We start from the raw sequence: 12046 nt of genomic DNA on the forward strand, positions 1-12046 counted from the left end.
CTGAGAGCTCTTAGAGCCAGAGTGGCCTTAGTTTCCATTGTTCCTATTCTTTAGGAGAGTATGTCTCTAACTATAATGTGCATGTCCATCACCTGGGGATCTTATTAAAATGTAGATTCTGATTCTGAGATGGGGCTAGATATTCCCTATTTCTAACAAGGGCTCACTCATGTGAAATCCATGCTGCTGGCCAGAGGATCACACTTTGAAAAGCAAATATCTGGTACTACAAAATAACCACCCAGGAAACATGCCTCTAGATTAGTTCAGAGAGGAAGTGCTAACCATAGAATACTTGCTCCCCAAGAGACAAAAATACAGAGAAGCTAATTAAAGAAAAGCAGAAAGGAACTTCCCTGGAAAGAGATGACCGGGTTTTCTTAAGTCATATTAAGCCAAATGTATAAGGACTTAAAATAGAATCACTCCTAAATGCTGACCTGTGTGCAGATCTGGAAAACTATTTAATTCTGTTAAGAGAATTGTGAAATATGCCTTCTTTTACAAGTTTGATATTTACAACTCTTGGGGCATGAGAAAGGAGCAAACGTTGCCAACTCTGTTAGCAACAGAACTTATGTGGGTCCATTTCCCCTTTTCACTGTCTTGCTTGTTATAAACTAGTTGTTTTTTTCTGGTTTCCCCTTCTAAAGTTTCCCCTCCCCACCACCACACCTCCACACCCTGCCCAGTGGGTAATGTGCTCATTGTCACCCGCACTCCGGCTGCTCCTCCACTGGTGGGGACACCCTGAGACGGGGCAGGGCTGCCCAGAGCTCTCCCAGGACCTGAGCCTCCAGGCTCCCTGGGGTGCTCTGCAGCCTTAACAGAACTCTCCATGGCAAGCACTGCTCATCAAGGCATGCATGTGCACATCTCCTTGGGGACCTGGGGTGGGAGTGGGGGGTGATGGGCAGGACAGACTTTGGACATTCTGTGTCCTTTGGCAACCTTCCAACCACGAGTGGGCACAATCTGCCACCATTCACAGTGACTACCTTCCCAGTCCACAAAAACGGCAAGAAACAAACCTGGCCTTTTCCTTCCAGTTTTTTGTGTTCTTTAAGAAGTTGCTCCACATGCATCACACTGTCTCCGACGTCTGTAAACTCTGCTTGCTCTGCCAACAAGTTGTCCAGGGCAAGCTTAACCTACAAGACACATTAGAACAGTCCAGAAATAAGCCAATGAGCACCCATTTCGAGGTAGAGGTCTGCTATACTCTAAGAAAACTCAAAAACGCAAAAAGAATTCAGGACCAATGTATATATATTACAGCTCATTAGCTTTCAGATTAAGCAGGGGTGGGGGTGGGGTTGCTGAGACACATGTCGATGGAATATTAAAGCTACAATCAACAGATTATCAATCAGAAAGGAAGATAAACCATCACTGAAATACCACGTGTGCCAACAGGGAAACTGGATCCTAGAACATTACTACCCCACTGAAAAAGTGAGGACAGGATGTCTGAGAGGAAGGAGGGGGCTGGAGTAGGGGGAGGAGAGAAATCCCAACACCCAGAGTTCAAGGAGGAAGAGAGAACTGGAGAGCACTGAACCACAAAAGGAAATGCTATTAAACAAGAAAACAACACCTCACAAAAATTGCACTCAAAGTGCTGCAGCTGTATGCACTGGTTAAGCTTCAGGTGATGCTGCGACCAAAACTGATTAAAGGCTTTTTCTGTTTCATCCAACTGAACTAGTAACCTGTCAAGAAAGTGAGAAAATGACACTGGTTAACATTCATTTCCACAGGAGTGTGCATAGGCTTACGTAGCTAACATTTTTGTTTTTGGTCAGTGTTTTAAATTGTGGGATGTCCTTACTATGAAAGTCTGTGTCACTTATGACTTTCTCGTGGTTTCGCTGCATCCCATATCTTTTGTTTTCATTTCTCAGTCAGTACTGGGCAGAAACTTCGCTTCAGCGGCCGTGGCTGTGCTTTAAAACCGGTAACCTTACCTTGGAGCCTTTTCTCAGACAATGCACAGCACCCAGACAAACTGTTATTTGGAAATGAAACTCAACCAATACTACCATCTCCCTTGAAATCCTGGGATGGCCTAAGAGGAGGGAATGGCATTCTCGTAAAAACATCTCTGTAGCTGGATGCCAGATGGGTGCTGTCTTTTTTCCTTTGTTGTCTCAAATATTATTCTTTCTTCACCCTACCAAGACCCAATAGTAGCTGTTCTAATCTGTCCTTGGTTGTTTCAGATCATCTAGTTCTATATTCTCTCCTAAAAATATTTATATATTCCACCTTCACTCACCTTTCCATGGTGGCTACATTCTCAAGTTGATTGAGATTGAGTTTGTAGGTGGGATTTTTGGTTGCCGGTTCTTGAATACATGACAGCAATGTGGCCCCTTGCTTTCCAAGTAATTTTAGCTCATCCTAGAGAAAGAAAAACACTGTCTCTCTCATAAGAAATTAATGAAAAAATTCTTGGTAGATTTGGGGTAAGGAGAATGGTAGATCGGTATATCTTTCACTTAGGGAATTAAATGCTAAAAAATTCAAGCGGCTGATTTATAAAGTTAATTAACTTATTATTAATGGGTAATGCATACACATAACATAAAGTTTAAAATATACAAAAGGATATATATTGGAAAAAGCAAGTCTTTGGCCCAAAGCCCATCCACTTTCCCTCTCTGAAAGCAACTGTTAAATTTTGTGTGTATCTCAAGCTGTTGTAAATTAAAAGCAAAATTAGTTAATAAAAACTGGTTCTAATCCATGATAGTGACCAGAAACAAGAAAATGACAAATATTGAATGTTAAATGTTGGAAACTGCCAAACAATAATAATGCAACAATTGCTAGATGGCCAGAAAAAAAACTACTTCATCTAGTCTCAATTATCATCTGTCTCTCCTTCCACCTACTTCCAGAAAGTTTGGCAGAGGTGGGCAACAATTTCAGTCTGACATGGAAAGATTCATCCTTCCAAGGCAACTCTATTCTGCTCTTTTTACATGGAGACTTAGGGCTTTGCAGTTGGGGGAGATGTCAGGCTATCTCCTTCCAAGTCCAACAGCTCAGCTCGCGCCTTCTGCTCACACAGAACAGGCATCTCTCAGTGCCCTGAGCATTCACCATAGTGCAAGGCAAAAGGGTGAGGCCTAGAATTTTGCTCCCAGGAGTTCTGAATTTGGTTCCTGGGTCACACAGGATTCTGGTTTGGCATGTCCTGAGAGTTAGAAAAGTCCCATAATTACAAAGCAATCAGATCTATGCACATGAGCACTGAATCTGTTCCTCCAGGCCCAGCCACCTCCAGCCTTCCCACAGCCTCCAGCTCACTCCCTGCGGGAGGAGTTTTATGTCCTCCACTCTGGTCACAAAGAAGTCCGGCACTCTCAACCGCATGTCTGTTCCCTGTCCCCCACCCCACTCCAGTATTCACCCACTTGAAGGCTTCCATTGTCCATGCCCAGCCTCACGACAGGTATGACTTCTCTAATCTAGCCCCTCAAGATTCTCTGGATACCCCCTGCGTTGTGCCCACTCCAGGTAATGCCCCAAGTCAGCCACTTCGCTGGTATTGCAGCCTGAGAACCGGACATATCCCTTCTTTTTCATTCTACGTATCAGCCCTCATTTCTTCTTATCTCATCAATGTTCATTAACTGTTTGTAGGTTGGATGAATTAATAATAGTCTAAAAGAAACCAAGTTACAGGTGAATAGACAAATAAGATATGCCTGGGCGAGGAATCACTCATTAGTTTGTGCTCATAGCTTTTCCCTCCTCTTCTTACCCACTAAAAAGGGTCCTGGCTTTTCTTAGTCTCTTAACTGCCCCTGAGCTTCCAGCAGTCCATCAGGATTCTGGCCTTAGCCATTATTAGAAAAAATATATGTAGATAGTGTGTGTGCACAATGCAGACTTGGGAGGAAAGGTGGAGAGGCCGAAGAAGAAGAGGCGTATTGCGAGCAGAGCTTGGAAGAGAGATGCACCCAAAGGGCTACAGACTGTGAGGCAGCGTGTGAGAGAGGGAAGGGGAACCTCAGTGCGTGATGTCACGCACTGTGTATCCCCTTCGTGTGGTTAAAAAACAGAAGGAAAACTTGTGGCCTGGTTACTGCTTTGGCACTAGATCATGTCTTCAGCAGGGTTACCAACGTTTGCCATGAAAACAGAGGGCAAGTGTGAGGCACTACGGTACTTGAAAAGCATAAAGGCAAGTTGCTCAGCTCCAAAATGGAATTTTCCCTTGTCTACAGTAGTGAGAATTCAAAATATTAATACCTGTACAGAGCAGGCACTGACCAAACAGCAGAGCTGTCAGATACAATGAGAAACTGTCCCGAGGCCAACTGCAGTCCACGTGTTAATCCTTCAGTGGCCAGAATCATGAGAAGGTCTTGTGGGTCCTAGGAAATGGGCCAGGGAGGTGGAGCGGGGCACTCAAGGGATGTAAATATTTAACTCTTTTAACAATGGATACAGCTGTCCCAGTGTATACTGATCATTATGGTTCCATCACTAGAGGAACAAGCAATTGGTTCAGAAGAAGAACCCTTAACAGGGTAAGGGGACTTTTTCAGGCTCAAAATAATTTAAAATTTCTGGGGGAATTCTTTCCTATGACAAGGATAAACATGAATTGTGACATTCATTTAAAATATATTTATAAAGATCTATTATTACATGCCAGGCATTGTGCTTGGCCGGGTCATAGGCTGGGAGTGGAGGTGGGGAGGGAAGTAAAAGAATGAATCAGAGCCTAGAGAATATGAATGATTAATGCTTTATCATCCTTATTTCACTCTATTACTTACCCCATTTCTGCCACTAAAAGTTGTCTCTACTGTTATGTGTTGTTTATAGTGCTAATAAGTTCCAGAATCTGGCCTTTAAAAATGCAAGTCTTCATCATTCAGGAAAAAAAAGTCCCTGAAACACACGAGATGTCCTCTTTCCTCAGCAGATGCTGAGATCTTCTGTGGGTACAAAACTAGTTCAAAACACAGACTTGCAAAGGTATTAACACTGAAAATATCCATAAGAACATCAATTTTGTCTACCTGTGCAAAACTGAGGCCTCTGTGCCTATTCATTTCTAACTATGTTCTCCGCAAATAGAGTTTGAACAAATGGGTCTTTTTTTAAGTTGTTTCATGCTACTTCATTTAGGGGGTTCCATTTCCACTCCTCAGTGGGTTTCATGCATCTCTCATATGCTTCTTCTCTCACTAGTCCATCTAGTTCTGCAGCATTTCGCAGTGTCATCTTGATAAGTCAACCATCTTCATAACAAGATTTGTTGACAAGACCTGGATTTTCTGCAAGAGCCTCATTAATTTCAGTTACTTCTCCTGATACGAGGAGAATCGAGTTCACTAGCAGCTTTCACACTTTCCAAAGCATCAAACTCATCTTTTTGTTCAATTTTGTCCCGATTTCAGGCAGACTATACTAAACAAAATCTCCCAGAGCTTCCTGTGCAAAATTGCTGGTTCCCACTGTTCCAATACAACTTTCTGTTGTTACCCATTCATGTATCTCTGTGAATTTATGCACCAAGAGCAGATTGGGGCTGGTGTGCAGTGCCCACGAGCAGGCCCCAGGGCTGTTGGGCAGTGCAAGGTGGGTGCGTAAGCAGCATGCAGGCCTCAGGCCCTGGCCCAATGCTTCGCAGCGTCCTCAGCACCATTTTTGCAGAAGTGCCTGAATAAAGGAGTCTTAAAAACTCCTAAGACTATCAGATTACTTCTAGGGCTTATGTAATTTTGATTGTCTTCTTGATTATTTGTTACCTTGGTAATATTGATGGAACTGTCATCTCTGAATACAAAGTGGAATGAATACTGAATGGGACAAATACTGAATGCTAAGCAGTTATTCATATTTGTAAAGATTGCTCCATCACATGATTGAAGGGGCACTGGCACTTTCCCCTCTACCCTTGCATGATGAGAAAAGGCCTATGGCTCTGTTAAACTTCTTATTTTAACAACAACAACAACAAAAATGAGAGTCTTGCCCTCTTTAAATGAAGGCATAGGACAGTGACTTAGTTGACTAAAGCACCTAAGCGTGCAAGGCCAAGGCCCTGAGTTTCTGGCCTAACCAAGACCAGCAAAGAGGTGAAAATCACCTTCTTTGGGGCTCAGGAGGGAGACCGCTTCAAAACCAGCTCAGATTAAGACAATGGAAGAGCTGTTTTAAGAAAGGAAGTCTGTAGGGTCATAAACAGGGTCAGAAAAGTACATACCTGCATTGGGTTTGTAGTTATCTTATTGTCGTCTTGGGGCCCAAGGATATTTTCTTTTTTTAACTTGAGATATGATTCATATTCCTTAAAATTCATCCTTTAAAGTATATAATTCTGTTTTTCCCCCAAAACATTTTCATCACCCCCCAAAATAAACCCCATACCTATTAGCAGTCTCTTCATTTCCCCTTCTCCCCAGGCCCTGGCAACCCCCAGTCTACCTGCTCTCTCTAGGGACTTGTGTATTCTCAACATTCCATCTCAATTGAGTCATACAATATGTGGCTTTTGTGTCTACTTCTTTCACTACACATAAGTATTTCAAGGTTCATACATGTAGCATGTATCAGTGCTTCATTCCTTGCTATGGCTGAATAAAATTCCATTATATGAATACACCACATTTTGCTTATCCATTCATAAGTTGATGGACATGTGGGTCATTTCCACTTTTTTGGTGTTATGAATAATGCTGCTATGAAGATTCATGTATGTTTTTGTGTGCAGCATATGTTTGTAATTCTTTTGAGTATATACGTAGGAGTAGAATTGCTGGGTCATATGGTAGCTCTATATTTAACTTTTTGAGGACTTACCAGCAATGCATGAGGGTTCCAATTCTTGAAATCCTCACCAGCAGCTGTTATTATCCATTGTTTTTATTATAGCCACCCTAGTGGATATATCATTGTGGTTTTGATTTGCATTTCCCTAATGACTAATGATGTCACACATGTCTTTATGTACTTAATAGCCATTTATATATTTCCTTTGGAGATAGGTCTATCCAAATCCTTTGCCTATTTTGTAATTGAGTTACTTGTCTTTTTATAATTGAGTTGCAAGAGTTGTTTATATATTCTAGATACTAGAACCTCATCAGGTATACGATTTGCAAGTATTTTCTCCCATTCTGTGGGTTGTCTTTTCACCTTCCTGATAGTGTAGTTTGAAGCACACCTGCTCATGAGCCCAGGCCTGGAGCTCTGTGCCTGGCACCTTCCTGCCTTGCTCCACATTCTCAGTGTACTAACTTACTGCTCTGCAGGCTCCTGTGGTCTGTGGCCTGTGGGCCTGAACCGCCAACCCTTTTCTGGCAGACTTTGCAGAGGCACCCCAGACCTGGCCTTCTGCACCACATACCATCTCTTCCAAGAATCATGGGAGGTGAACTTGGGCAAAGAAAAAGGTCAAATTTTTAAGAGATATTTTTAGGGAAAATTTCCAGGATGCTTTCACAGTTTCAATGCAGACCTTCTGATTACCCAGAGTCATCTCGGGAATATACTTTGAACTCCTTTTCTGTATCAAGCTCCTTAAAAAGAGAATTAAGCAGTGCTCCCAGACACACGGAAGAATTAATTAGCCTCAATCACTAGACTGTGAGACTCCTCTAACTGAACTACGTGGTCCTTGAGTCTGCGGTCTTTCTTTGCGTTCCTGGCACATAGTGATGAATGGTCAATAAATGTTGAGTAAATGAACAAATCCACCAGTTAGGAAAGCATTTTTGCAGATTTAGGGTCACAGATAAGAGTTAGCTCTTCCCAAGCTCCATGCAGCAGGAGCACATGCAATGCTAAGACGTCTCAACCTTCTAACCCTCCACTTGCTGCTCTCCTGAGTTCCAGGCTCCTGTGAAATAATGGATTCAGTATTCAGTCTGTGTTTCCGGAGGCAGAACAGGGCTGACATCCATCCAGTCAGCCCCAGGAAGACTTACCTTGATTGCATGAACGAACCTGCCAAACTCCCTTGTCAGCAGCTCATAAAAACTCTTCTGACGTGCTTTCATGAATCATTTAATAGGTGCCTCTCCTTAAACCCAGTTCAGAGCATTTTCTCTAGTACTCTTTCTCAAATTAATCCCCAAATAAAAGACACATCCCTGAGAAAGTGAAGCAATATGTCAGCTTAGCAGTCTGCCCCCAAATTTCACAACAGCCACTAAAAAGCTTTCGCTTCAAAAGCCAACTCCCTGCTCTCACTGCAATTTCAGAGCCTTGTATCTTGCTCTGTCCTGAGCAGATCATAGGAGTGCTGCCCTTGAAGGGATGCTCACACACCTCATCTCACCAGCATCAAGCTGGAGTGAGTTTCCCTTTGCTGGGGTGCTTCTCACAGGTATTAATTGCAGTCCTTTGACATGCACCACCTAGTCTCAAAGATACTGTTCTCTTCACATAACTGCCTACCCAGAAGGCTGAAGATGTTCACTGGCTTCCAAGTCACTGGGGAAGAGGGAAGAAGAGGACTTCCCTTACTTCCTCTCTCCAGGAGGCTGACCACCTGCAGGCACAAAGGCTGGACTGTGAAAAGCCACTGACCACTCACCTGCAGCTTGTCCCGCTGTTTTGTGTGGGACATGAGAAGCTCTTCAGTGGATGGCACGCTTCTGGGCAGCCTGGTCGTGGCCAGGTGGGTCCCAAACATCTGAAGCATCTGGGCAGTGGTCTTCAATGTCAAGGCAAAGTTTTCGATGGCCTGGAAGGTCAGACAATCATAACAATGTGGAGGGCTTAACATTCGCCAACATACTTTATCAATGGAAGGGCAGTAGAATTAGCTACCATTTCCTGAGTACCTACAAAGGACCCTGTATTATACTCAGTGCTATACCTTTGTCTGTCATCTCAATAATCCAGATGGAAGGTATAAATCTGACTGAGGATTTACACTGGGTAAGATGCTGAAAAGGGCAGGGCCACTCCCCCTCCCTCTGATAACCCTTCCTTCTCTTCCGCCCTGCATGGCCCTCTGTCCTCTCCATCCCCTGCACACACAGCCAGGCTACCTCTGAGAAACCTGCCCAATGCCACTGAGAGGGTAGGACATTGAGGGGGAAATGAATGCAGTGATTAGGTCACTAGTGACCTTTAACACAGTCATTTCTGTTGCATGTGGGCAGAGATTGGGGGCCTCTTCCTCTCTCTTCTCCTTTACAAAAAGTTACCTTGTCCTGTGTCCCTTCCATTTATGGACCCTACTCTGCCACTAAATGAATACCTGCTAATGGGTTAGTGACTTCACAGCTAATATCCAAGGTGAGACATCTGCATTTTAGCAGAATGCTTTAGGAAACATGGCCTAACCTAGAAAGACTGACACTGACCATATGAGGGGAGCTAGTTGAAGGTGAGTGGCTTTTCGGAGTACCCCAAATCGTTCCACTCAGCCAGACTGGACCTGCCTTGCCCACTTTCCTCTGCTCCTGAGACAATTTTGCCCATAAAGGGGGAGCACAATGTCACATTCATCTCTTCCCCCAGGGCATGGTATTGTGCCTGTCACACAGGTGGCCTAAACGACTACTGAATGAATGAATAGTAGGAGCAAAGGGGCCCAACCTAATTTTCATTTGGGAAAAAGTTATTTCTGTTTCTATATCAGCAGAGAACAGTTCTGAAAACCCAAACACACATCATACAGAATGTGCCAGATCTGAGGCGGCCGTTCTTTACACCAGAGGCCAGGGCTGAGGCTGGCATGAGCAGGCTTCTGGAGCAGGGCATACCTCCCCCTGCTGTCTAAACCCAAAGCCTTCTCCATGTCAACCATTTCCCTACTTGAAGCACTGCTGGGGGTGGAATCTCCCCTATTAGCACAAGCGCTGATAAAGCAACAGTCTTTAAAAAATATTTTTTATTTTTCAATTACAGTTGACACAATATTATATTAGTTTCAGGTGTATAACATTTATACAACTTACAAAGTGATCACCACGGTAAGTCTAGTACCCACCTGACGCCATACACAGTTATTATAATATTATTGACTCTATACCCTATGCTGTACTTTATATCCTCATGACTTTTATATCCTTTTATAATGCCAATTTGTACTTAACACCTTTCATCTTTTCCACACACACCTCAAATCTGGCAACCGTCAGTTTGTTCTCTGTATCTCTGAGTTTGTTTTTATACAGCAACAATCTGGAACGTTACAGTACTTTAGGCCTGAAAAATTAAACACTAACTTTTATAAAAATCTTTCTTTCAAGTACATCAAACTGTTACTACTTTCACATAATCTAATATCCACATAAGATACTCTTTTAACTGCACTCATGAATAGTCTATGATAAGTAACATAAAAATTCCAATTTATTAGGGAATTATAAGAAATATGAGATTAGTCAGTATTTTGTTTTATGTGCACTATCTCTTATAATGCATCTCAACTAGGTAGTATTCTTATCATCACCCCTCAGTCTATATGTGAGGAAACTGAGGCACAATGAGGTTAAGTGATTTCCCCAAAGTCATACAAAAGACAAGTGGCAGAACTGGAGTCGGACCTGGGTAATCTGGCTCCAGGCTGGCATTCTTAAACACAGTGTTACCTTTTGGCAGTCAAAACGAGATTTAATAAAACTAGATTTGAAACTAGATAAACAAAAGACTTGGTTTTGAGACTTAAAAACTTGAATTAGAGTCCAGACGCTGATAATCTCTAACTGTGTCACCTTGGGTGTGCTATAATGCTTTTGGGTCCCAGTGTCCTTATTTGAAAAATAGAGCTAATGCTTGCTCTGTTTTTACAGGGAGTTTTTTGAGGACCAAAAGGAATAGCAAATGAGGAAGGATTTTGGACACAGTAGACTGAGTATCTTACAAGTGTAGTAATAACAACAGTAATAACTCAGAAAGTCAGGCGTGAGGCCTGCAGAGGTCATCCTGGAAACAGAGGGAAGTCTGAGGTTTCTATGGAGGGTCCTATCAACAAATTAAATTGATCCCATGTGTCTGATTAGTGAACAGTCACCCTGGAAGTGGTCCAGAGGACCTAATCCTGGTAGGGTGGTAAAAAGATCTTGGCCTCAGTCCTGGCTCTGCCATTACCTGACGGCAGCACCTCGGATAAGTCACCTCTTTACTCTGAAAATCAGTTTCTTACCTATAAAACAAGGTGATTGAAATAAATGGTCTTTAAGGTTCTTTTCCATTCTAACTTTTTATGAGTCTAAAAGATCCGACATCTGGATAGCACACTGTTACCAAAAAAGGATCTACACATTCATAAGATATAAGATAATGTATATATTGTGAATATGCATTTCTAATATATATTGTGTATATATAAAATATATACATAAAACATGCAAAAGGCATGTAAAGAATATATCTAGTTGTTTTTTTAAAGTTCACTATAATATGTTTAACATGTGCACAAACACAAACCATGGATAAAAACTAGGCCTGGGGGGGAGGGTGTATGTGTGTGCACATGTCTGCTCATGTCACATCTTTAAATAATCAATCTTTGTGACCTCAGTTTTCTTTACCTTTCTAAATTCTTAAACAACTATTTGTTGCAAGTTTGTGTTATTTCAAAAAAATCTAAGGCAACTTGAAAAACACAAGCAGCATAATAAAATAAAGGACAGGTAGAGAAATCAGAGCAAAAGGGAGAGCTGACTAGCCCAATAAAGCTGGTGGGATAGTAAAATTCTTTTAATTTTAAAGTAATGTATTAAAAATCTAGCAAGTGAACAAAGAATGCCTAAAAACACCCCAGGTTCCACATTTTATATGATTTAAAGAAATTGCACCCCAGATGACCCTCATCACGCTCATGTATGATATTCTACATTAGCTTCCCTCCATATCTCATATTTAGGCTTATTTAGAATTGCATGTTTATAAAGAACTTTACAGTCCTTCATTTTTATATAAGATTCTCTTAGAGTCACCATTATTATGGTAAAACTGATGAGAAGTTTAAAGGGTTCTTGCCCAGTTCATGGGCTCTCCTCTAGGTTTTGGGAAGGGATGTGCCTTCTTTGAAATTACGTGGCATAGGAAGAAGTGA

The 12046-nt window shown here is 42.1% G+C and overlaps 1 protein-coding gene across 2 annotated transcripts in view; it reads right to left on the reverse strand.

Annotated features, from left to right (window-relative positions):
- MCF2L2 (MCF.2 cell line derived transforming sequence-like 2) overlaps positions 1 to 12046 on the reverse strand; it is a 168865-nt gene that overhangs the window by 108493 nt on the left and 48326 nt on the right. For both annotated transcript variants that reach the window (XM_081139235.1, XM_081139236.1), the window contains exons 7-10: positions 8567 to 8716; positions 2279 to 2403; positions 1598 to 1712; positions 1032 to 1151 (exon numbers count right to left, since the gene is read on the reverse strand). In XM_081139235.1, coding sequence (XP_080995361.1) covers positions 1032 to 1151; positions 1598 to 1712; positions 2279 to 2403; positions 8567 to 8716 — 510 coding nt within the window. The remainder of the gene's footprint in view (positions 1 to 1031; positions 1152 to 1597; positions 1713 to 2278; positions 2404 to 8566; positions 8717 to 12046) is intronic.

Source organism: Miniopterus schreibersii (genome assembly GCF_964146895.1).
Source record: "Miniopterus schreibersii genome assembly, chromosome: 5".
Classification (NCBI taxonomy): domain Eukaryota; kingdom Metazoa; phylum Chordata; class Mammalia; order Chiroptera; family Miniopteridae; genus Miniopterus; species Miniopterus schreibersii.